Source organism: Saccopteryx bilineata, chromosome 3, assembly GCF_036850765.1.
Source record: "Saccopteryx bilineata isolate mSacBil1 chromosome 3, mSacBil1_pri_phased_curated, whole genome shotgun sequence".
Lineage (NCBI taxonomy): Eukaryota > Metazoa > Chordata > Mammalia > Chiroptera > Emballonuridae > Saccopteryx > Saccopteryx bilineata.
Genome location: NC_089492.1, coordinates 308,418,893 through 308,444,465, shown reverse-complemented (window position 1 = coordinate 308,444,465; position 25,573 = coordinate 308,418,893). Strand labels below are relative to the sequence as shown.

At 49.2% G+C, this 25,573-nt stretch overlaps 2 protein-coding genes across 4 annotated transcripts; both read right to left on the bottom strand.

Annotated features, from left to right (window-relative positions):
• Positions 1-1,401: 1,401 nt before the first annotated feature.
• On the bottom strand, positions 1,402-9,884 carry LOC136332125 (kallikrein-5-like). The gene is made up of 6 exons (XM_066271424.1): positions 9,748-9,884; positions 9,397-9,480; positions 7,659-7,917; positions 6,729-6,985; positions 6,465-6,598; positions 1,402-1,809 (listed from the first exon to the last, which is right to left on the bottom strand). Exons 2-6 carry the CDS (start codon positions 9,467-9,469, stop codon positions 1,654-1,656), a joined length of 879 nt encoding a protein of 292 aa, XP_066127521.1. The 5' UTR covers positions 9,470-9,480; positions 9,748-9,884; the 3' UTR covers positions 1,402-1,653.
• A 5,886-nt stretch (positions 9,885-15,770) lies between these two features.
• Positions 15,771-24,225, bottom strand: LOC136332127 (kallikrein-6-like). Of its 3 annotated transcripts, XM_066271429.1 has the most exons (8): positions 23,991-24,225; positions 23,678-23,739; positions 22,910-23,015; positions 22,449-22,496; positions 21,970-22,126; positions 18,593-18,840; positions 17,300-17,436; positions 15,771-16,431 (listed from the first exon to the last, which is right to left on the bottom strand). In XM_066271429.1, the coding sequence occupies exons 3-8, from the start codon at positions 22,968-22,970 to the stop codon at positions 16,279-16,281; spliced, it is 804 nt and encodes a 267-aa protein (XP_066127526.1). In that variant the 5' UTR covers positions 22,971-23,015; positions 23,678-23,739; positions 23,991-24,225; the 3' UTR covers positions 15,771-16,278. The 3 variants fall into 3 exon arrangements, with proteins under 3 accessions (XP_066127526.1, XP_066127528.1, XP_066127527.1); XM_066271431.1 differs by lacking the exon at positions 22,910-23,015; XM_066271430.1 differs by lacking the exon at positions 23,678-23,739.
• Positions 24,226-25,573: the final 1,348 nt, after the last annotated feature.

Sequence of the window (25,573 nt, the reverse complement as noted above, 5' to 3'; positions counted from 1 at the left end):
AATAGGATATTGTGCAGCAATGAGATGAGATGTTTACAACTACTGACAAAAATCTGGCCCTGGCTGGGTGGTTCAGTGGATAGAGCATCGTCTCCATATGTAATAGGGTTGCGGGTCCCGGTCAGGGACACGTACAAGAAACAACCAATGAATGCATAAATAAGTAGAACAACAACAAATTGGTGTTTTTCTCTCTCTGTCTTTCTCTCCCTCCCAATCAATTTTTTTTTTAAATCTGGAGGAAACACACAAATAAAATATTGAACTAAACAAATGTTGTGTGATTTTTTTTCTATAAATCTATCTAGACGAATACATTTATATTTCTTTATGCAAAGCACAACTAAACTAGTTTTGTTTGCTCAGGGAATTGTCAAGACTGGTCCCTGTTGGCATCTGCTTTGCACAGGCTCTTGGCCTATGCCTCGCCTGTCCCTGTCCCTACCTCAGACCCTCTGCCCTTGTCCTTTGTCTGTAATGCCAGACCCCGGATATTCCCAGGGGTAGTCAGTTACTTTTCACCCTGTAGGTCTCAGTTCAAATGCCACCCATTACTGTCCCGGGCTTCTGTGACAAATTACCACAAAGTTAGAGGCTTGAAACAACGCATATTTATTCTCTTACAGCTCTTGAGGTCAGAATTCAAAATCGGTCTCAATGGGCGACAGTCAAGTCCTGGGCAGGCCGGGTGGGCGGGGGTGTCTGCTGGGGGCTCCAGGGGAGAAGTCACTCCTGTGCCGCCTGCATTTCCAGGCTCGTAGCCCTTCCTTCACCCTCAGAACCAGCAGTTTAGCCCTCATCTCGTTCTGACCCCCGACTCCCTGTGATGAGGACCCTTGGGATTGTAACGGTCCCACCCAGATAATCCAGGATAACCCTTCTATCTCAAGAACTTTAACCACACCTGCAAAGTCCCTTTGCTGAGTAAAGTCCCATATTCACAGGTTCCAGGGTTTAGGTTGTGTACATCTTTGTTGGAGGGTGGAGTTGTTACACTGCCCTTCACACCCTCTGTGTGACCATCCAATATAAACAGGTGCCTCCCCCTAACATAACTTCTCTTTCCTTGTGCCCCTTTCTCATTATATTCATATCATTTACATATGTACAATAGGACCTAATGTACTTGTCTATCTCTGTGTGGAACGCGAGCCCCATGAGGCAGGAATTGTTTTCGCTGTTTTGCCTGCTGTGCCAGCCTCTGGAACCTCGTTCCTGGCACACAGTAGCCAGACTACTCCATCAATCTTTGTGAAGAAATAAAAAGCAGCTGGAGGGGGTCTGCTTCTTGTGATGGAAATAACGTCCTAGAGCAAGCACAGCAGTGGGGGCGGGGATGACCTGCTCCTGGCGGCGCAGGGCCACCTGCTGAGTGCGGCAGGGGGGAGACCACACACAGAGTCCACTTCGCCTTGGACGCTTTATTTCTGGTCATTCTGGGAAACGTCCCCAGGACCCAACTGGAGAGATGGGATCAGCCCACTGTCAGGGAAGAGAGACCCTGGAAACTCGGGTGGGGGTGGGGCTGGAGGTTAGCACTTCGACATTCTTTGGAAGGAATGAAGGGGGAGACTCTGGAAGGAGTGTCAGGTCCCCTCAGGGGTGAGGGCCTGCAGGGGGTGGGGGCGCCAGAATGCTGAGCCCTGGGATTGCTCAGGAGTTGGCCCGGATTGTGTCCCGGATCCACTTGTTGAACTGGCAGAGGTTGGTGTAGACACCGGGTCTGTTGGGCTGAGCACAGGGAAAGTCTCCCCAGGACACGAGGCCCTGCAGGGTGCCACCACAGACCACGGGGCCCCCGGAGTCGCCCTGGGGGGAGAAAGGGAGGTGGGGCAACAAGGCACAGAGACACAGAGACAGAAAAGGTAGACAGATGAAGAGACACAGATAAAGACAGAGAGAGAGAAAGAGAGAATGTTAACATTTCACCCTACATCCAAATCTGTCTCTCTCTACCCAACTCTGATCTCTCCTTGCTCTGAGCCCCCCATTGCACCCTCCCTGTTTCCCCCTCACTGCCTCCTCCAGCCTGGGAAGACTGGGCTTCTTCTGCTGGACACTTCCTCCTTCTCCTTCCTTGCTCTCACTCTTCCTTGACACCAGCTCATCTTGGACAGAGACTTCACTCATGCAGAGAGGCAGTTTGCCGTGAGAGGCTGGCCTGCGTGTTGTAAGATGTTCAGCAGCGTCCACGGCATTTATCCACTAGGTGCTAGTAACTGCCCTCCTTTCTGCCCCCACCCCCTGCACAGTTGTGACAACCAAAAATATTTCCAGGCATTGCAATAAGTCCCCTGGGGTTGCAGAATTACCCCCAGTTAGAAACTGTGAATGAAAAGGGGGCTGCCTGGCATGTCTGACAAGCTCAGTAACTGAAAGTAACCAAATAAGATGTTCTAATTATTAAAAATAAATTCTAATTTGAGTGAGTTATTGCAGGAAGTCACATCTTGTATGACAAGTTAACCTTGACCTTGAGCAAGCCCCGCCCATTGTTTTTGTGTTTCTGGAATAATAACATACTTTAAATGTCAGCATGATCTCTTCTCCAGACCCACAGAGACAGACACCCTGATACTGGGAGGAGATGCCCTCAACATTCCTCATGGTTATCTTTTACCCCCGTAGCTCCGTAATATGAACACGAGACGTTAACCATCCATGTAAAAGAAACATGTATCTCCCCATGTTTCTTTGTATCCAATCCTAGAGACACCCCTCCCTTTTGCTTTCTCCCACCTCCTTAATGGACCACCCATGGATTCTAATAATAAAATAAATAAACCCGCTATTCCCTGGAACATTTTCTCAATCCTTTAAAATTTTGCCTCTGGTCTGACTCAGATAAACTCTTTAAACCTTTCTTGAGGCTTGGAGCTTCCTTTGTGGACAGAATTGCTGGACTAATTTGGGTTGCTGATCCTCAGTTATCCATAGCTCCATGTTATCAGCCTTCTACCATAATACTAGCCACTTTTTACTGTCATTTCTTAATTATTTTTTTATACAAAATAAGAATGACTACTCAGAGCCCAGTATCAATTATAAGAAAGCCTAACCAAGGCCTGGAAACAACCAAAGTGTCACAGGCACACGGTACAATTAGTTCCTGTGCCATGGAGATGTCACCTGAAACCCGTGTGTTCCTATGGACCGATGTCACCCCATTACACTTAATTTCTAAATAAAAAAAATTAGAAAAAGAGAAAGCCTAAGACTTGGCTTCCTTTCTCATTAGCAGACACCATTTAAAGCAGGGGTAGTCAACCTTTTTATACCTACAGCCCACTTTTGTATCTCTGTTAGTAGTAAAATTTTCTAACCGCCCACCGGTTCCACAGTAATGGTGATTTATAAAGTAGGGAAGTAGCTTTACTTTATAAAAGTTATAAAGCAGAGTTACAGCAAGTTAAAGCATATAATAATAATTACTTACCAAGTACTTTATGTCAGACTTTTGCTAAGTTTGGCAGAATAAATCTTTATAAAACAACTTACTATCTACCTTTTTATTTATACTTTGGTTGCTCCGCTACCGCCCACCATGAAAGCTGGAACACCCACTAGTGGGCGGTAGGGACCAGGTTGACTATCACTGATAAAGGATAAAGAGCTTCACTCCCTAGACCTCTAAATTTTAATTTTAATTTTTTTCTTTTTTTTTTAAGTGAGAGGCGGGGAGGCAGAGAGACAGATTCCCACATGGGCCATGACCAGGATTCACCTGAAAAGCCCACTAGGGGGTGATGTCTGCCCATCTGGACCACTGCTCTGTTGCTTGGCAAAACCAAGCAATTTTAGTGCCTGAGGCGAGGCCATGGTGCCATCCTCAGTGCCCAGGGCCAACTTGCTTGAATGAGCCATGGCTGTGTGTGTGTGTGTGGGGGTGGGTGGGTGAGAGAGAGAGAGAGAGAGAGAGAGAGAGAGAGAGAGAAGGGGAGGGGAATGATGGAGAAGCAGATGGGTGCTTCTGTGTGCCTTGACCAGGAATTGAACCTTGGACTTCCACACCCTGGGCTGATGCACTACCACTGAGCCAACCAGCCAGGGCCTAAATTTTAATTTTCTCGTGGCTTAATTTTTTTCATGATTTCTGGCTTTAAAAAGCTGCAGATTTTCTTTGGAGAGGCTGTCAGTTAAGTGCGCTGAGCCTTGGCTTCTCATCTGTAAAATAGAGCTAATATTAACAACACTTAAGTGGGTTACTCCACTGAGGTATGTGAACTACTTAAAACAGTGTCCAGTGATCAGCTGCTCTCACTATGACACTGTTCATATTAATGTTGTTGTTATAATTCTTCCTTTCAGTGGCCAAGCCCAGACCACATGCTGGTATAAAAAAACAACTTGTAGTCTACAAAAACAAACAGACAAAAACCAAGCCATACAACAAAATTTCAAGGTACTAGGCTTGGCTAGAGGAAAGCTGAATGGTTTAAAATGCGAACCTTCACATTAGACATGTCTTCTTTTGATGAGAGCCACCTTCATTGCTCTACCCAGACAGGTGTGCTTCCACTGTGAAGTGGGAACAGAATTGAAACTGGGAGATCTGGGAAGCTGTTGCAGTTGTCAAGTGTGTAAAATTAGGGTGGTGGAGGTGGTTAAGAGCTTGATAATTTACATCCCACTAAAACAAACACCTGAGGGGCTAAATACATATAGAAGAGTCCTGATTGCTGTAACTGTTTAATTTTAATTTTTTAAATTTCTGTCACTCAATAAATAGAGCTTCCATGAGAAAATAGGTAAGCTCTGTGTTGGGGATCAAGAAATATTGTTAAACATTGGCCCCGCCCATCTCTCCAACCTCAACTCCTGCTGGCCTCCATCACCGCCCCTCAAACACTGTCCCTAAACATGCTGGCTTCTTCCTGTTCTTTGAATGAGCCAAACTTCTCTCTGCCTCAGGGCCTTTGCACATGCTTTACTTACCTTTTAACCTTTGCAAGGCTGGCTCCTTTGTGCCATTTAGTCCCTGCTCAAATGCCACGTCTCCCAGAAGGCCTTCCCAACCACCATTTTGAATATTGCCCCCATTGCTGGCTATCCTAAAACTATGTTTTAGTTTCTGCCTAGCCCTTCCCACTCTCCGAAATTACCCTATTTACACAGTTTCTTGGCCATGTTTTTATTTTCTAAAAAATTTAAAGGTGTCTCTTTTTACCTTTTTGCTCCTCCTGCCCTTTCAACAACTTTGTTATCAATCTTCTATATTAAATATTCTCTTCTTCTTTTTTAAGTACCTAGCATGGGGTTTCCCTTTTTTTTCCTCAAGACATCTTCCTAACACTTGTTGAAAAACTCATGCTAGGGTTCGATCCCTGGTCAGGGCACACATGGGAAGCAGCCAAAAATGCACAACTGAGTGGAACAACAAATGCTTCCCTTCCCCCTCCCTTCTCTCCTTTCCTCTGTCTCTAAAAAAAAAAAAAAAAAAAAAAAATCAATCTCTGGCTGGATAGCTTTGGAGCGTCCTCCTGGAGTGCGAAGGTTGCTGGTTCGATTCCCCAGTCAGGGCACATACAGGAGCAGCTCGATGTTCCTGTCTCTCTTTTTCCCTGACTCTCTAAACAAAAAAACAAAAAACCTCCAAAACAAACAAAAAATATCCAACCAATAAAACAAACAATAAAAACAACTTTCATGTTACAGATTTTGTGGGAAGACGACAATTCACTGCTATCTGCCTGAAATTTGCCAAAATAAATAAGCAAAACTGTGATGTCTGTTCTATGATTTGATTTCTTTACCCTGTTGTGCCCTGCACACCCTCCCAATCCTATCAAGCAGCTTTGATCTCTCCCTCTCCATCTGTGTCTTATCCAGCAGTCACCAGCTCCGTGGGGCGGTTGAAATGTGCCTGGCCCAAACTGAATGACACTGTCAGTGTAAAAATACACACTCACTTTCAAAGACTTATTATGAGAAAAATGTAAAATATCTCACTCATAATTGTTTTATATTAGTTACATTTTGAAATGATGGTACTTGAGATATTGGGTTAAATATATTATTAAGATAATTAATTTTACATGTCCTTTTAAAAAAAAAATTGTTGCAGCCCTAGCTGGATTGCTCTGTGGATTAAACATCGTCCTGGCACACTGAGGTTGGAAGTTTCATCCTGGTCTGGGCACACATGAGAAGCAGCCAATGACCGCTCAGCTAAATGTAACAATTAAGTGGAATAGCGGGTTGATGCTTCTCTTTCTCGCTCTCTCTCTTTCTTTCAATCAATAAAAAATTTTTTAAAAATGTTGCTATGTGAAAAGTTACTCATACACCTCATGTTGTATATACTTCTATTGGACAGCGCAGTTGCATAATATAAGCTCTGTGAGAAAAGGGGCCCTGATTGATTTGGTCATGGCTGGACTCTCAGCACTGGGCTAGGTTTCTGGCTCCACAGCTGGCCCTTAGTGTGCATCTGCTGAACGAACCAGGGAGGTCTCATTTCTTACCTGGCAGGAGTCTCTGCCGGCTTCATCGCCAGCGCAGAACATGGTGGCATCTATCTGTCCAGAGTAGGCCTCCTTGCACCGTTCGTGACTTAGCACAGTGATGTTCAAGCACTGGAGGACCTTGGGGAAGTTAACTGTCAAGCAGAGACACGCAGAGTAGGACCACGGTGAGTGGCAGAGAAAGATGGGAAACGCCAGAGTGCTCAGACAGAGACCGGGAGAAGACAGACAAAGCCCACCATGGAAAGGGACCTGGTCACTCACCTTGGGGACTGCTGGTTGTGCCCCAGCCAGAAACTAAGCACTTGGTCCCAGCACGTGGACAGCGGGAGGAGATTTTGATGGGCTTGACGTCCTGACTCTCGAGGATTTTCCTGTTCAGTTTGATGAGCATGAGGTCATTGGAGTGGCCAGGGTGGCAATAGCCAGGGTGCGGGATGGTTTTGACCGCTTGGAACAGCTGCTGTCCACGTTCATAGATGGGTGACGTGGAATGGTGGCCGAGACGGATTTTGAAAAGTCTGAGGAAAATGGTGCAGATCACAACCAGTCCGGATCCCGATCCCCATATCCAATGCTAACCCCAGTCCCAAACCTAGTCCCAACTCCACGTTCATGCCACCCTCAACTTCAGTCCCCACACCACCCTGATCTCCAACCCCGTGCTTATACCCACCCCAGCCACATCTCCAACCTGAAATCTCCCCCCCACAAACCACCAACATATTCTTAACCCCAAATCTAACCACCCCGTACCTCAAATCTAACCATCTCCCACCCCATCGCTAACCTTGATCCCAACCGTACCCCAATCCCACATCTCTTCCCAATGTCAACTCCATCTCAATTCTATCCCCATCTCCTTCCAATTCCAGAGCCAACCCTAATTCTCTCTCCCTCTCAAACCATCAGGATATGCATGCCTCTCCCCATTTCCAACCTCAAATCCAACTCTAATCCCGTCTCTAATCTCTTACCCACCCTGAAACCCGCAACAGGTGCAACCCAATCCATCCCATCCCTAACTCCCACCCCCTTCCACTGCCCTCTTCCCAAATTAACCCCATCCCCAGTCCTATAGCCTCTTGTTCCCTCACCCACAACCCATCTCTGCCAGACCGAGGCCTCCAAGGGCCCCCTCCCCAGCCGCCTTCCCCCAGCCGGGGTCAGCCCGGCTCTCGGAGCGCCACCCACTTCTTCCGGCAGTGGGCGGCGGTGAGTAGCCACTGCGGGTTCACCAGCGCGGCCCCACAGTAGAGGGTGTTGGGATGCAGCAGCAGCGCCCCCTGCCACGGCTGGGCGTGTCTGTCGCAGTCGGACCCATTGACGATGCGGTCGCTGTTGTTCCTGTCATTCGCCCGGGGGTCCTCCTCTCTGGCCTCAGCTTCAAGGTCCCGGGTGCTCCCAGAGGCCCCGTTGTCGCAGGAAGCACCGTCGTTTGCAAGAACAGGCGCTGGGTGCAGAAGAGGGGCAGGAAGGGGCTCGGGGATGGAGTTTGGATTCGGAGAGGTGTCTGATTTCTGAAGGGTGCTGCTGTTGAGGGCGTGTTGCCGGGGTTTTAGGGGCGGGGCCAGAGATCTAGAAGTGGAGCTTGAAGAAGTGCGGAATCCGCTGGGAGGGAGAGAGGCTTAAAACTCAAGGGCAGTGTCCAGGCTCAGGTGGTGAGACTGAGCTCTGACTGGACTTCAAGATTCTTAAGAATGGTTAGAGCTTGGTGGGCGGGACCAGGGAGGCTAATAATGGACAACCTCAGGGTGGAGCCAAGGGTCAGGGGGTGGAGCCTGAGGATAGGCCAGAGAACAAGACTTTAGGTAGAATGGGGTCAGGGCCGCAACCTGGATGTGAGAAGGGCTTGGAACCGACTTGGGTAGGGCCGAAGCCAGGGACGTGAAGGAGCCATCCTATAAAGACCACTAAATATGGGGGGTGGGGTAGGTCCTAGGACTTGATGACAGAAGGTGACGCCCTGCTTTCAGTGAAAGGGGGAATCACAAAGGCTGGGCCTGACTGGGGTGAGCACAACTCACGGTGCCCTGACTGTAGTGTAGTCTGCACTTGAGGTGTGGTTGAGGGACAGGGTCAGAGTCAGAGTGCACAGGTGGGGGGGGGGCGGGGGTGGAGCAGAACCAGGAAGCGGGCTCAGCTTGGGGGACCCAGTGGAGGGGCGAGCAGAACCGGCTTTCTGCATTCTGAAACACAAGTGCGCCTCCTGAATGCTCTTCCACACACAGGCCCGCAGACGCGATACCCTACTCCATTGCCAGTGCTCCCCTAGTTTGCTCACTTGTTCATACTCTTGCTGATGACTCAGAGGACAGAAGCGCTGTGCACAGACTCTCAGAAACACACACACAGTGAAGCACACACGCGGTTACACAGAGACAGGCGCTTCCCCAGGGACAAACACACATTCGGCTGTTTCATGGTACAGACACACCCGAGGCACACACTCAGGGGAGACCTGACTTGATCTCACATCTACAGTTTCAGTGACATGCCTGTGGAATTCGTCCACGCGTGCACACTGCTACCTGCACTTCTGCATGCAGGCAGGCTGGCACCGTGACAAGATTCCAGTCAGTGGACCCAGTTTGGCACACCTGGTCCAACCTGCTTCTCAGCGCGTCTGTCTCATAGGGACAGCCTCTCCTGCACACTCACTCCGATGAGGCAGGGACAGACACGCCACACACAGCTGCTCTGTCACACACATGGCCCCATGCAAACACACCGTCAGATACAATCGTCTCAAGCAGTCAACTGGTCACACAGGGAGCCACACAAAATTTCGCACCCAGCCACAATGACACAATCACAAACATGGACATGGACTCACATTCGCTCAGTCCTGGGACAGGCACTCCTGTACCCCAGAGTCACCCACAACTTCATGCGCAGCGAGCTGGCATGCACACACAGGGGTTCTTGTTACCTGTCAACCCCAGAATCAGAGCTGTGATCAGGGCACTGACCATCCACGTCCAGGGGGCTCCTGCTGTAGCCATGGTCACTGCACCTGGCAGGAGAAGACAGAGAGTGGGGAGGTCCAAGTGACTTGGGGAACCTTTATCCCCACCTCCCCCGCTACTGGTTTCCCAGGGCAGAGAGGGAACAGGAGGATGGTGGCCACCACCACTGTCAGGTTGTAGTTGGGGGTAACAGACATTCAGCACCCTCCAGTCGGGGCAAGGAGGGAGGAGAGAAAGAGAGAGAGAGAGCTGCATCTGAGACTAGAGCCACACGCAGAGACAACCCACCCCCTGTCCCCCTCCCCTGGCCTCACCTGGCGCGGCCCCCAGGGAGGGGGTGGGGAGTCTGCTCCCGGCTCAGCCGCAGACTTCCCAGGCCCGCGCCGTACTGCAGCCAGCCGCCTCCTCCTCGGCTCCCGGCGCCCGGCCCGGGTTATAACCACCCACTGCCGCCTGGGGCGCATTCCCGGGCAGTGAGGCGCCCAGCCGGGCCTTAGCAATCACTCCTCCTGCCTGCCCCCCACCTCCGCCCCCGAGCACCCCCCACCCTGCCCCGAAAGCCACTCCCTAGCTCCCTGGCCCCGGGATGGGGAGGGGTCTCCGCTCCGGGGCGCGCTTCGTGGCGGGAGGATTTTCCTTTGTTCCCTGCGCCGTCACTCATTCCACCTCTCTCGTCCCCCTCAGCTCATCGTTCCGACGTTTGTCTGCGTGTTCTCCAACTCTGTTACCCTTCCAGCTCTCTCTGCTTGCTCCCCGCTGAATCCTTCCGAGTCTCCCAGTCTAAGGTGCCCACGGAGTCATCACTGCTCGAGTCTCTCCGTCTCTCTTAGCTTCCCCACCCTCCCCCGGCTGAGGATCCCTGCCTCTCGGTGGTTCAACGTGTCTGTTTCTCTGTCCCTCCCTCTCTGTCTTTCTGTGTCTCGCCATCCTGCTCCTTATCTGAATCCTTTGCATGCCACATGTACTTTGGAATTCTCCGCGTTAGTTTTTTAAAACTAGCTTGATGGAGGTATCACTGAGGCACGAGAAACTGTGCATGTTTAACATTCCAGGTTATGAGTTTTGAGACACACACGATCAACCATCATCACAATCAAGAGAGTAGGCACATTCATCACCCCCAAAGTCTTCCTTGTGCCCCTTTGTGTGTCTCTGTGATTCTGGGTTCATCTCTACACCTCCCTGTCTGTGTATCTTTCCTCCCCCACACCTCTATGTGACTCTGTACTTGGCCACCTCTCTCTCGCTTTGAGTTTATCTCTCTAGCATTCTCTCTCTCTGTCACTAGCTCTGAGTGTCTGTATCTCTGTGTGTTTCTGTCCCTCTGTCTCTTCAAACCTGCATTTTGGGTCCAGACAACTTTGGTCACTTTGCCAAGGAAGGTCTCAACTTCTTCTCCTGCCCTTCACCCTGTAGCCGGGGACTACCAGGGACCCAGCCACAGGAGCAGGGACCCAGCCTAGGCACACCCCTCACCCACACAGCTTGAGTGGCCCAGCTGCCCAGCCAGGTGTGGGTGAGAAAGTTGGGCAGGGCCACTTGTCTCTGAGGAAACAGCCTAAGAGGTCAGATAGGGGGCGGGTAGTTCCTGGCCGTTGGAGAAATAGGACACTGGGTGGGGAGCCCCAAAGGTGGCTTCTCCCTCCGTGGGCCTGGGCCATCTGGGGCTACCTCTCCTGATCTCTTCTCCATCCTGGTTCTTTCAGGATGTGCCCCAGCTTTGTGTGTCCATCTCTAACTGTGACTCCAAGTCTCTGTGCCCACTAAGATGTAAGAGTCAAACACTCATTCAATGCATATTTGCTGAGCACCTACTGTGTGCCAGGCTCAGATCTATCCATGAGCAAAATGGACAAAGACACCTAAGATGCTGCCCATGGGGTGGTCACATTCCTTGAAGGAAAACCCTGAGCTGTCTTGCTCATGTCTGTCACCCAGCACCTGTTGAATGGAAGTTTTAGAGGCCTTGAAGCTGACTTAGTGCACAGGGGGAAAAAACTTAAAAAATAAAATTCTGAGGTTTATTTTTATTATAATGATAACTATTTCATGCATTAAAGTAAAGTGACCAACTTTTTTACAATGAAAAGTAGGACAAAAATAAATTAAAAAACACAATATCATAAATAAAAGAAACATTTTATTCATTGCAACAATAATACACTATAATAGGATAAATGCATAATAAAAACATTTATAATATTTTATATTGTAATTATGCTTACATACTTATTAATTTTTAATAATAATTATAAGAAAAAAGTACTCGCCTGACCAGACAGTGGCACAGTGAATAGAGCATCAGACTGGGAGGCAGAGGACCGAGGTTTGAGACTCCGAGGTCATCAGCTTGAGTGCGGGCTCATCTGGTTTGAGCAAAAGCTCACCAGCTTGAGCCCAAGGTTGCTGGCTCGAGCAAGAGGTTACTCAGTGTGTTGTAGCCCCATGGTCAAGGCACATATGAGAAAGCAATCAATGAATAACTAAGGTGTCGCAATGAAAAACTAATGATTGATGCTTCTCATCTCTCTCTGTTCCTATCTGTCTGTTCCTATCTATCCTGCTCTCTGGCTCTCAATCTGTCTCTGTAAAAAAAACAAAAAAGAAAAAAGTACTCATTTAGTAAAACTAAATACCAAACAAAACCACTAATTTGGAGGATATGCTGGTATATTTATCATTTTCTAATTAAAACTGTTTTATGCAACTATTAAATCAAAATGAATTATTAATAGATATGATTTGAGGTTAGATTTCCACTTTAAAACTCGAATTTTGGGAAAATACTTGTAAATAAAATTATACGTATTTGGAAATTATTAAGTAGATAATAAATTAATAAAACTTGAGTTGTGCTTACCTGTCTGTGATTGAATATTCACTGAGAAAGAAATAATTGTGAGTCTACAATGTTGTATGTGTTTGTTGTGTTTCAGTAAGAAGTACACAAAGCCATTTTTGCGCTCGGTATATCACGTGCTCTCTCAAGGTCTTCCATGCGGAGCGCATGCATCTCATAATTGCGTCTCACTGCACTATACTGTACTGATTCTTGACGAATTGTCATGTCAAATACAAATATGTCACATCATGCGCAATAGATCTCTGCATTGATCGAATACGTACATTTACAGATTAGTCTTCCAATATCAAAAAGGAGGACATGTAGGAGGATGGAACTTACAAAAGAAGGACTGTCCTCCTTAAAAGAGGACAATTGGTCACCTTAAATCTGGGCTTTTGCCTGACCTGTGGTGGCGCAGTGGATAAAGCGTCGACCTGGAAATGCTGAGGTCGCCGGTTCAAAACCCTGGGCTTGCCTGGTCAAGGCACATATGGGAGTTGATGCTTCCAGCTCCTCCCCTTTCTCTCTCTCTGTCTCTCCTCTCTAAAAATGAATAAATAAAATAAAAAAATAAATAAAAATCTGGGCTTTGGCTGCTTAGCTCAGTTGGTTAAGAGTGTTGTCCTGAAACTATAAAGTTGAAGGTTCGATGCCCTGTCAGGGCACATATGGGAAGCAAACAAAGAATGCGTGATTGAGTGAAACAACAAATGAATGCTTCTCTCCACCTTTCTTTCCCTTTCTCGCTCTGTCCCTATCAGTAAACAAAATAAAATTAAGCCCTAGCTAGATAGCTCGGTTGGTTGGAGCATTGGCTTGGAGCATGGAGGTTGCTGGTTTGATTCCCCAGTTAGGGCACATACAAGAACAACTTGATGTTTCTGTCTGTCTTTCCTTGTCTTACGTAGAAAATAAATAAATAAATAAAATTTCAAAAGTGACAAATCTGGCAACCTAGTACGTTCTTAGTCTTTTAAGTTTAGCTTACAAACCTTTCATTCTAGATATGGCTTAACACAATTTTATGGGTTCTTTTAATAATGTTTGATCTAATTTGAAAACTATCTTCAAACATCTTAAACTACATTTCTAAAACAAACACATTTAATCTCTCTGGAAAATCCTTCAATTGTGAGAGAAACCTCCCAGCATTAAAACATGTTTATACACCTCTGTATATTATGCTTATAAATATGATCAATGTTGCATTTTTTTCAAGTTTCCCAACACTGGATATAAAGTTGGTTTGACTCCAACTTAAAAATCACAGATCGATGACACATTTCAAGCGGAAGTCACAAGGCTGTCCCTACAATGAGTAAAATTCTCTTAAACATACAAGCCCCTTTAGTACCAAATGTACAGAGACTCTGCTTCAAAAAATATTAGTGATAAAGATTGGGCCTTTAAATAGTTCTCTGCTTAATTTGAAAACATATCAGAATGGAAAGAAGACCTCCATGTAGCAGAGCAGTGAGGATTCTAAACTCTGGTACCAGTCTTCTGTCTTTCAAATTCTGAGTTGGCCACCTATTATGTGCAAGGCCTTGGGCCAACCATGGAGCCTCTCTGAGCCTCAGTTTCCCTCTCTGTAATTAAGGATCAATACTGGTACCTAGCTCACGTGCTTGCTATGAGGATTAGACAAAATGAGTTAATATATATAACCCTTAGAACAGTGCCTGGTGTGTGCTAATTAAGTGTTTATTGCTATTATTATTATCCATTAAGTAAGACGGTTAGCTGATGTTAATTTTGGTCTAGACTTTGATTGATTGGGTTCCTCCTGGTGATCCCAGTACATTTTATGGCCCTACTTATTGTTTATAACTTGTAGAAGGGGTGGGTCAAGGCAGGCCCGGTCCCTTCCCGTGACTCAATCTTTCCACGTTCTCGTAAAAGTCAACACCTGCCTCCTATCACACCCTCTTGATAAAATTTTCTATTTCCTTGGTTCTTAAGATACATAAGTGCTTTTCTCCAACTCTAACGATCTTTGGAACTGAGGCATTGTTGTTTATTTATTTATTTTTTTCAAACACTCCCCTTGTCCTGGGACCACATCACTCTTCTATTAAAGTTGACCCAGGATTGGCTTTGACTCTCTCCTATAGTGCAGTCACGCTGTGTAATAACTTCCTATTTCCTTCTAGTCTGCCCCGGGCAAAAGAAGGGTGCATTAAATACTTGTGCAACAAATCGATTATTGCCTCTGATCCTCCCTCTGTTCCTAAACGTTACTCCGCTCCTAAACCCAGCCCCATGTAGGGCCCTCTATTCCCTTTCTCTGGGGGGCTACTTGTTCCACTCGTCTCCCTGGGAGGACACGTGACTTAGATGTTATTTTTGTCTTCCTCAGCGATGGAGCAGTGGGGGTTGTAGGAGAAGAATGCCTGAGGTCAGGGACAGGTCAAGGAGGGGTTGAGGGCAGAGGGTGTACATTGTTTTGGGGCATGCATGGTACACGTTGGAAGGAGAACCCCAGAAAGCATGCAGAAGCCTGGGTCCTCACACAGCTCTGCCTGTCTGCTCCCCTCATTTCCTTGAAGGCCTCCATTCTCCCCTCTTCTCCGCCCATTCCCCCCTTCCCTCTCAAATGGACCTCTGTGAGATCTTCCTAATACCCAGACCTGACCCTGTCCTTCCTTTCTTCAGGGCCCTCGGGATTAAGTTCAACTTTTTCTGCATGGCACTCAGGGCTCTTCGCCGTCTTCTACTGACCTATCTCACGTCATCCACTTCTCCTGCCTCGGACCCCAGCCCCCACCATCCCGAGTGATTTGCTATCTTTGGGACACAGCAGGTATTCTCATACACCCAATCTTTATTTAATTTATTTTTCTATTTTTAAATTGGCTTTTTAAAGAGAGAGTAAGGGAGAGGAAAACATTGATATGCTGTTCCAATTATTTCTGCATTCACTGGTGGATTTCTTGTAGGTGCCCTGACTAGGGGTCAAACTTGCAACCTCAGCATACTAGGATGATGCTCTCACAAATTGAGCTACCTGGCCAGGGCCTGACAGCCCCAGGCTTTTCTACAGCTTGAACCCTTTATGAGAATGCTGCCCACCCAAACTTCTCCGTATAGTGGATGCACGTTCAGCCTTCCTTCTCCAGCACACCCAGCCCCAGCCCAGCCCTCACCTCTTCCCCAGGCACCATCACCTCAGCCTCCTTCTGACTGGTCCATCCTACATAGCCCCAGTACTGCTTCTGCTCACAACCCTTCCATGGCTTCCCGTTACCCTCAGGAGAAAGTCCCAACCTCTCCACCTGGGGGCTGAGGTCGACCTGGTCCCAACTATCCTTTCCCACCACTCTTTCCTACACACAGTGGTCCCCAAACCCTCTCACCTCCCTGCTTTTGCTGTTACACAAGGTGGGAGTCAGGGACACCTCCCTGAATGAGTAGAATGAATTAGGCTGTTGAAGTAATGAGAAATATCTGGATTCCAGAGCAGCAGAAGTGGGAAAAATCAAAAAGCATCGCTAACGATGAAATTCACACTTTATTGAGCAGGCAGGTGTGCCGGGCATTAGCACACGTGCCTCACATGTTTGAGACCTGCAATCCTCCTGACAACAGCCACTGACTTCTGAGCAATGGACTGTTAGTATCCTTGTTTTACAGATGAGCGTCTGCATCAAAAGGAAGGCACTTCCCAAGGATGCTCGTTTAGCAAGTGGCACAGCAGGGATTCCCATGCAGGTTTAACTGGACCTGTGATCACTCCTCCGCAGGAAGCCCATGGAATAATCAGGGAGGGGGGCTGCTTGCAAGGGATTTTCCTGTGTCCTCTCAGTGGTGGGAGCAAGACCTCAGCCTGGGTCCCCACTCACTCCTAGTGATACAAGGATGGCGCTGGGGTAAAATCAGGCAGAATTAAGCATTAAAGGTCGGATCTGGGCCGGTAGGGGCAAGGCAAGGTCTTGGTCAGAGATATTTTAGAGGCAGCAAGTAGGGATTCAAGTCAAGAGTTGGATGTCACATGTCAGAGTTAGATGGCTTGAATGGTTTTTTCGATCCACTGGCTATATCTGCAGACATTGGTGTAGACTCCCGGCTTCTCCTTGGATCCACAGGGGACGTTACCCCATGACACGAGGCCTCGGAGGCGGTCTCCACACACCAGGGGACCCCCGGAATCGCCCTGTGGGAAAGAGGGAGAGAATCAGAAATGCAGGGAGAGAGGAAGGAGACACAGAGGCATAGAGAGAGGGAAAGGGAGACAGAGATAGAAATACTTGGAGACAGACAGACAGACAGACACACAGAATCACAGACAGGGAACTAGAGAGACCAAGGGAGATTTAGAAGAATGGAGAAATAGAGAACACCAAGATCCAGAGATCTTGGCAGACAGAGAAAAAGAGGAAAAAAAAGAATAAAGGTTTAGAACAGAACAGAGCCTGACTGGTAGAGGGGTAAGGGAGACAGAAGGAGAGAGAGAGAGAGAGAGAGAGAGAGAGAGAGAGATGCATGCCCTTCCTTTTCATCCAGCTCACTGTGCATCCTTTTATCTTGGTCTCTTTCTCCCTCTTGGCTGGTCCAGGTCCTTCAGAGTAACTTTCGGCATAAGGTGGAGAGACCCAGTGGATGACAGTGGAGTAAACCCAAGTTAAACATATTTGGGAGTGAGGATGGCGCCCCTTCTCTCCTCAGCTAGAGTCCCCTCCTCCACAGCTTGGCCATGTTAGCAGGATCTGTGGGGGTTCTGAGGACAGTTTCCTCCTGCCATCTGCCTCCTTCCTGTGTCTCTCTGCTCCTTGTCTCTCCCCCTCCGTCCTTGGCTGCATTTCCCATCTCTGCTGGCTGCCTTTGGATCTCTGCCTGTCCCTGACTGGGTCTCTGCGTGTTGAATCGAGTCTCTCACCCTTTTCATGCCTCAAAGTCTCTCCCAGCTTGTCTCCGTAAAGCTCTGTTTGGGTCTCTGTCTGTGTCTCTCTCTTCCTGTCTGTCTGTGTTTTCTTGTCTCTGTCCTGTGTTATAGAACTGGCGGGTCCCGTAATCGGCCTCACCTGGCAGGAATCCTTCCCATACTTCTCATCGCCAGCACACACCATGTTTTGGGTGATCTGGTCAGGGTAGGCACGCTCGCACTCCTCATGAGGTACCAGGTGGATGTACGCACACTGGATGGTGTTAGGGAAAACGTCTGACGAGAGAGAAGGGTCAGGCTCACTTCACAATCCATCCTTCCCACATCTTACATACAATCTCTCCCTTCCCCATTGGTCTTTATTTCCCACTAAGTCCCTTCTTCCTATTTGTCTCTTATTCTTAAAACCCATTGCCATTGGCCCTGACTCCTGAAAGGTCCCTCATATGTCATTCTTTCCTCCTATTGGCTTGTCTTCCTCATTAGTCACTCTTTGTGAGTCATTTCCTGCTGGTGTTTCCTTTCTCCTAGGTCTCGCCTCCACTTCTCTCTCCTCCAATGGTCTCACCTTCTCCAGTAGTTCCAGCTGACCTCTAGATTCTCTTCCTTTATTAGTGTCCTCCTTTATTACACTCCTTTTTTCTTTATTGGATCATTCTGGCCCATTGGTTCATCCTGATTGGTCACCACTTGACTATTAGTACTGTCCTAACTGGTCCATTCTTTCCCCATTGGCTTTCTCTCCCTACTGGCCCTTCATCCAATGGTCCACCTCCCTCATTTGTCCTTTCTTAAATGGCTCTGCACTCTCCCATTGGTTCTCCCTTCCTACTGGCTCTCCCTTCATCCAATAGTCTACCTTTTTATTTTTTGGCCCTTCACTTACAGGGCTACATTCAATGGTTCCTGCTGATTTGTTGGACTTGTCTCTTCCTCTAGTGACTCCTCTTGACTATTCACTCTTCCCCAATGGTTCCTCCCCTATTAGCTCTCTCTACCCATTCACTCTCTCGATTTGCAACCTTCAGTTGGTTCCCCTGCTTTGTTCATCTTCTTCTTTCAGTAGTCCCTCCTCCGCTTATCTCTTCTTGATCATCGGTGTATACTGATCGGTCCCTTTTGAAAACTGGCCTCCTGGCCTCCTTCCTGATTGGCATCTCCCCATTGGCCATCCCTCCTCATTGACTCTTCATCTTATGGCCCATCTACCCATACCATTTACCCAGGGGTCTACTCTCTCTATTGCCTATTTACTCATTGACCCAACTTTCATATTTGCTTTCCCTCCTCATTGACCTTTCACCCAATGATACACTACATCATTGTTCCTCACCATTGGACCACCTTCATCTTTGACCCTCTACCATTTGGTCCACCTTTCCCATGACCCATCACCCATTGGAAAGCATCCCATCATTCTTGTCCTACTGACTATTTGCTGTCTTGCCCCAGCCCAGGATGTGGCAGCTGGTGTGGTTGGCGGAGCAGTCCCTCTCCAGGGTCAGAGGCTGGATGTGTTCAGAGAGGTTGGCTCGGCGCTTCAGGCGTAACAGCATGATGTCCTGGTCATGAGTGGCAGCATTGTAGCCAGGGTGGACCACAGTCCAGACAACAGAGCTTTGCTCCTGGAAACTCTCTCTTTCATAAATGTTGTGCTTCCCCAAGTAGACCTGAAGATTCCTGAGAAAGAGGAAAGCTGGGTCTCACTTTTAGCCCTTGGGCTGCAGCTGAGACTCCAGATGGGGCCATGGTGGGAGGTGGTAGGAGCCTGGTACACCATGAACTATCTGGCCTGTTTTCCCTCAGTCTTCCCAGCTCAGTAAATAACAATTCTATCCTTCCAAGAATAAACTTGGAGACTATTTTTGACTCTTTATTTCATGCTAACTTCTAAGCTGGACAGAAATCCTCTTGTCTCTACAAAATATATCCAAAATCTGACCACTTCTCACCTCTCCCCCTGCTGCCATCTTGGTCTGAGCCACCATCATCCCTTACTTGGACTATAGCAATAACGACCTCACCAAACACCTTGCTTCTGCCTTTGGCCCTCTATGGTCTATCTTCCACAGAGCAGCCAGAGATATTTTCACAACATAAGTCAGTTCTGTACTTTGCTCAGAACTTACCCATGACTTCCATCTCACTCAGAGTAAAGACCAAAGTATTCACTGTGTCCCACAAGGCTATCCATCACCTTGCAGGTTTCTCCTCCCAATTTCTCCCCCTCCTTCTGCTCTAGCCACACTGATTTCCCTGCCTTCCTTTGAACACCACAGTCATCCTCCCACCCCAGGGCTTTTGCACTGGTTCTTCCCTCTGCCAGCAACTCTTTTCCTCAGATACTTGCATGGCTCACTCCCTCACCTCCCTCAGACGTGACCTCTTCAATGAGCCCTTACCTGGCAACCCAATTAAGATGCAAATATCCACCCTAACAGGCAATTTCTATCTCCCTCTCTTGTTCTCTTTTCCACCAGAAAACCTATCATCATTACTTTGTGTATGATAAGTGCATTATTAAATATTTATGTTTTCTTGCCTCTCCTCCTACCATAGCACCAGTGCCCAGCAGAAGTGTCTGCGATGATGAACATTTCTCAGTCTGTGTTGTTTGATATGGTGGCTGCCAGCCACAGGAGGCTCCCAGGCACTTGAAAAGTGGCTCGTAGATCTGGTATTTCATTTCATCTTTATTCACGTAAATTTAAATAGCCATACGTGGCTGATGGAACAAGTATCAAGATGTGATTTTTGTTTTGTTCAGAAACAGCATCTCAGTGCCTAGAACAGTATCTGGAACATGACAGGTATTCAAGATCTATTTGTGACACGAATGAAAGAGCCACTCCCTCCTCTGAAGCCTCCCATAGCTCCCTGTTGTCCTCAGAATAAAGCCCAAGTATCTCATTCCACCTGAGAACTGGTAACACTCCAGATTGTGGTTACTTCAGGGCCTTTGTCCTTGTGTTTCTTCTGCTCTAAATGCCTTTCCCCCTGCTTCCCTGGGCCAACCTTTCTCATTTGCCATGATTCAGCTTGAATTTCTTTCTTTTTTTTTCTCAGAGACAGAGTCAGAGAGAGGGATAGATAGGGACAGACAGACAGGAACGGAGAGATGAGAAGCATCAATCGTCATTTTTTTGTTGCGACACCTTAGTTGTTCATTGATTGCTTTCTCATATGTGCCTTGACTGTGGGCCTTCAGCAGCCAAGTAACCCCTTGCTCAAGCCAGCGACCTTGGGTCCAAGCTGGTGAGCTTTGCTCAAACCAGATGAGCCTGTGCTCAAGCTGGCGACCTCGGGATCTCAAACCGGGTCCTCTGTATCCCAGTCAGGATGCTCTATCCACTGTGCCATCACCTGGTCAGGCTCAGCTTGAATTTCATCTCATCCATTGATAGGAGGTACTTCTCCTCTTTCCTCTTGGGGACCATCCCTGTTCTTCTCCTTCACTGAACTTAGAGTCATCTGTAATTTTATGATTTTTCCAGAGTTCGTTTGTTCAGTAACTATCTTTCTGTCCCTATGTTCCCAAGGGGGGTACTCTTGTCGACTCCTGCATCCTCACTCAAGTCTGGCCCTTGGTGGGTGCTCGCAATCAATGGTACCAGATGAATGAATGAGGATGGTGGGAGCAAGGTCAGTTCTCCCTGAGCACGGGGGGGGGGGACCACCCTGGGGGACTCCATGACCCTGCATGATGAGACCCCTCTCTGCATAGTCATGTGAGCCACCTGCTGCTTTTGAAATGCCTGAGTTGTCCCTTGCTATTTCTCTGAGCCTCGGTTTCCTCATCTGCAAAATGGGGCCAACGGGCTCCTGCAGTGGGAATTCCAGAAAATGGAATTCCACTGCTTCACTGGGCAGCTGGCTCGTAGTTAGCATTGAGCAGCTGTTGTTAATCTAACTTGCGGTTATTAGTGCCCCAAGGATTTGTCCCAGGCCCTCTATGCTCCTCTACCTAGGCCCACTTTTTGGGTGATCTCATCCTGTCCCATGGCTTTAAATATGACCTGCTTGCTGATGACATCTTAGTGTTTATCTCCAGCTTCAACCTCTCTTCTGACTGCCAGCGGCCAACCTAGCATCTTTGTTGGACATCTCCCAGCTATCTCAAACTCATTTGGGCTAAAGTGAAATGTCTGATGCTCTGCTGCTCGCACCCGAACGACCTCTCTTTCCCTCTCCTCTGACTCAGCGGGAGACACAACCAGACACCCCGTCATCCTAGGCAAGTCCTTGGAGCTCAGCCCTGCTTGCTCCACCCCCCACCCCATGCCACCAAGTCCCGCTGGCTCAATCTCAGAATAACTCCCAAGGTTTCCAACTTCCGTCCATCCTCACTGCCAGCAGCCTGGCCCCAGCCATCATTTCATGGTGCCGGATGAGGACAGCGATCTCCACACGCATCCCTTCATCTGCCCTTGCAGTCCGCTTCCCACAAGGTAGCCAGGGTGCTTTTTACAATGAAATCGGATCTTGCTGCTTCCCAGATGAGGACTCTCCAATGGCTCCCCGTGCACCCGGCATGAGTCCACCCCTCCCTCCAGGCCCTGAGTGATCCGTTTCCCCAGTGAGAGGTCAATTCACCAATCCTGCTGGTTTTTTCACTACTGTACCCCAGGGCCCTAAACAGCACCTGGCACATATTTAATGCACAATTAAATATTGGTCAAATGAGACTGGTTATCAGATAGCCTCACACTGGGACAGGGGGATGTGTGTGTCATTTCACGCCTGAAGTCTGCAAGACACTGGCAGGCTCTAATTGCAACCACCCTGCCCCTCCCCGCTGTGGAAACTCACGGTTTTTTGCAGTGGGCAGCTGTGAGGACCCACAAGGGGTGGATAAGGACGCCCCCGCAGAGCAAGTGGCCTTTGTTGTAGAGAGCAGCTTGGTAGGGGTGAGACAGCTCCTCGCAGGGTCCGCCAGACAGCACCTTATCTTTCCTCTCTGCCTGGACTGCGGGAGGGAAGCGCTGAGTCAGAGAGGAGGTCGGGAGGTAACAGGTGCCTCCCCCAGGGTAAACCCAGCCCTGTCAAACCATCAAGATGATCTCCATCCCCACACCCTACCGTACCCAGTACCATCCCCAAAGCCGACCCCATCTTCACCCCAGCCTCCCACCCCCTTTCCTGTCTGCATCCCCCCCTTCATCGCTTAGCTTCCAACATCTTCCTCTTTTCAAACCCAGCCCACCGCCACACCCACTTCCAATCTCTGTCCCATCGGCAGCCCCCACCCTGTCTCCAAACCTCCCCACCCCTCTTCCCTTTCTTCCCACCTGTGGCAGTCAGGACCAATGCTGCAATTACTGTCTTCAGGGCCATTCCTGGGAAGGAAAGCCAAGCGCTCCATCAGTCCCTGTCTCAGACCCCACCTGGGCCCTCCGCCTTCTCTCTCCTATGGCTCTCTTCTTCCTGGCCTGCAATGTTCCACTGACCCTTGACTTTTGATCTTCATACAGCCTCCTGATTTCTTGTCTCCTGCACCCCTGTCTTCTATCTGAGGATCCCATGAAGGCAGGTGCCAATGAGAAGCCAACATGGTGTCTGCTGGTCCCAGGTGCCGCTCACTGTACAAGTCTCATGAAGTCTTTCTACTCTCCCCTCAAGTACCAGGGAAGGTTGGCCTGGGAGTACCCTGATGTCTTTGTCTCCCAGAGCATTTTCTTCTGCACCCTGGCTCTGCACTCACCTGCCGCTCACCCCTGCTGGTAGGTTCTGGGGTGTGGTGTGGTCTTACCTGCTGGGGCCCTCTGCCTAGTGGCCCAGAGGTTCTTGGGTTGGGGGCAGGGGCAACACATGTCACAGGCAGACAGACAAGGAGGCAGAGTCAGAAACGCAGGGATCTGAGGGGAGAGAAGGGATTCTCAAAGCAGTGAAATCTTCTTGGAACAAGAGAAGGAGACAGAGTGAGAGACTGACCGAGACCGAGAGAGAGACAGAGAGATAGTAGAAGACACCAGGTCTGCAGGGCCCAGGGCATCAAGGACTGCGTGACAGATAACCCAGGGGCTCCTTGCCTCACTGGAAGAGGCTGTTCTTATCTCCAGATGTTCCTTCCTGGTGCTTCCTTTTAACCCTGAATCCTCAGGTCCCTGAAGAAGGAGGCTGCCCCACCCTTTCCTCTTCATCAGTGCCTACACACATTCCTTCCACCCCCACAGTCTCTGATGACCCCTGACCCCAGCTGCCAGGGAGGGGAGCACTTGTCCTTAAGTGCTCTGGGGGCCCGGACTCCTGGATCTGAAGTTAAAGGGGGCTGGAGGCCTGGAGTCCTGGGTGTGGGGAGAGAAAGATGGAAGCTTGCCATCCTCAGTCCTTGGACTTCAGGGTCCTTAAGCAAGAAAGTGTCTGAGGATCCCAAATGTGGGCCTCCTGGGTAAGTGAGCAGTAGCCCTGGCCTCCAGAGACCCCACCACCTCTGTCTGTCTGTGCTCAGAACCCACAAGTCCTTGGGCCCTGGGAACCAGGACTCAGGGGTTCGGTGGAGTTGGGGTGATTCACTCACCTGCCTTGAAGTCCCTCTATGGGGACTGACGACCTCCTTGTCCCCACGAGAGAGTGAGCCAGCTAGTGAGAAAGCATGTGTCACAACCTGGCACTCGGCCCTGCCCCGGGCTGGGCGCAGGCCCAGGCGCTGTGTGTGGGGAAAGGGCCCGGGAACAATCAGGCTCTGTCCGCCCCCAGCCCCCAGTGCCATGCTCCTGGCAGCTCCGTTTCTCAACCTCTTTTCCGGGCAGGCGGGTGGCAGGCGGCTGCATTCATAGCTCCCCTTTCTCCCTGCCTGACGGTCCTCTTGTGGTCTTTGCTCGTCTACTCACCTCTGCCCGGATATCAGGACTCCTGACCTTCCTGGTCCCCCTCTTCCAAGTCTGCCCACCTCGGAGTTTCTGCCCCTTTCTCTCCCTGGCCCTGGCGGGGTGTCTCCATGTCCTTCTTTCTCTCAGTCTCTAATGGTATCTCCCTATCTCTGCCTCTTTCTCCATCTTTTTCTCTGTCTGCCTTTCCCCTTGATTCCCCGTCTCTAAGTCTCTCACTGGTTACCTTCCCCTAGGCTTCCCCGACATCTGGGGAGAAGCGAGCGCGCACGCGCGCGCGCACGCGGAGGAGCGTTAGGTTCTCGGGGAGCTGGGAAGGGAGACAGAGATGGGGCTGAGGATGCTTGTGGGGCACCGGGGGGTTTGGGGACTTGATGAAATCCAACATATGGAAATAAGCAGGAAGGCTACACACTGAGAGCGATGTGGGGGCTCTTGAGCTACGGAGGAATCCAGCAGGATCCGAGGTGGGAGGGCTGGTGTCCGGGAAAGGCAGGTGGCAGCAGGTGTGGGCTGGAGGAGCGAGGTGCCCGTGGCAGCGTGGAGGGAAATACCGGTGGTTGTGGCGATCCCAGGGACCGGCGAGCTGCAGGGCGTGGCACGGAAAATGGGGGATTGCAGGAAAGTCACTGGGCAACTGAGGACATGTGATCTTAATCAGGTCCACCTCAGCATCTTTTTTTTTTCTTGCCTTAAAAATAACTGTCACAATTTTTGCTTGGCCCCCATCACTGCCAGGATGAAAACCAATTTGGCATTCAATGTATTCTTTGGAACTGCTGCCCTGGCCCCCAGGGTCCCCCCAGGCCCTTCACACTCATGTCCCCACTGAACTCAAGGCCCATCATTCTTGCAGACAGCAGGCTGGACCTCTCCTAGCCTGTTGATCCTGAGATCCTGCCCCATCGCCCCTCCTCCCTGTGTGGCTCCCTTTTCTCTATCCCCATCCCTCCCCTGCTCAGACCTACCCATCACCCCAGGCTCTTTATCCTCCTCTGCATCCTTTACTTGATCCCAGAGCGTTTGTTCTGCATCCAGATCTAACCAGTTTCTCTCCTTCTCGCAACCTACCCTGGATCCCCCATCACCCTGGGGACAAAGTCCTAACCCCTCAGCCTAATGTTGGAAAACGTTCAGCACCCGCAATGGTGCTGGCCAGTGAAAGTACAATGCCCGGTGCACGTGTGCTTTTAAATTTCCTGGTACCCACAATTTAAAAATAAAAGTAAAAATAAACAAGAGTTACTACTGCCTGACCAGGCGGTGGCACAGTGGATAGAGTGTCGGTCTAGGATGAGGGGGACCCAGGTTTGAAACCCCGAGGTTGGCGGCTTCACTGAGGGCTCATCTGGCTTGAGTGCGGGTCGCTGGATTAAGTGTAGGATCATGGACATGACCCCATGGTTGCTGGCTTGAGCCCAAAGGTCGCTGGCTTGAGCAAGGGGTCACTTGCTCTGCTGTAGCCACCCCTCACCCCCCATCAAGGCACATATGAGAAAGCAATCAATGAACAACTAAGATGCCACAATGAAGAATTGATGCTTCTCATCTCTCTCTTCCTGTCTGTTCCTATCTATTTCTCTCTC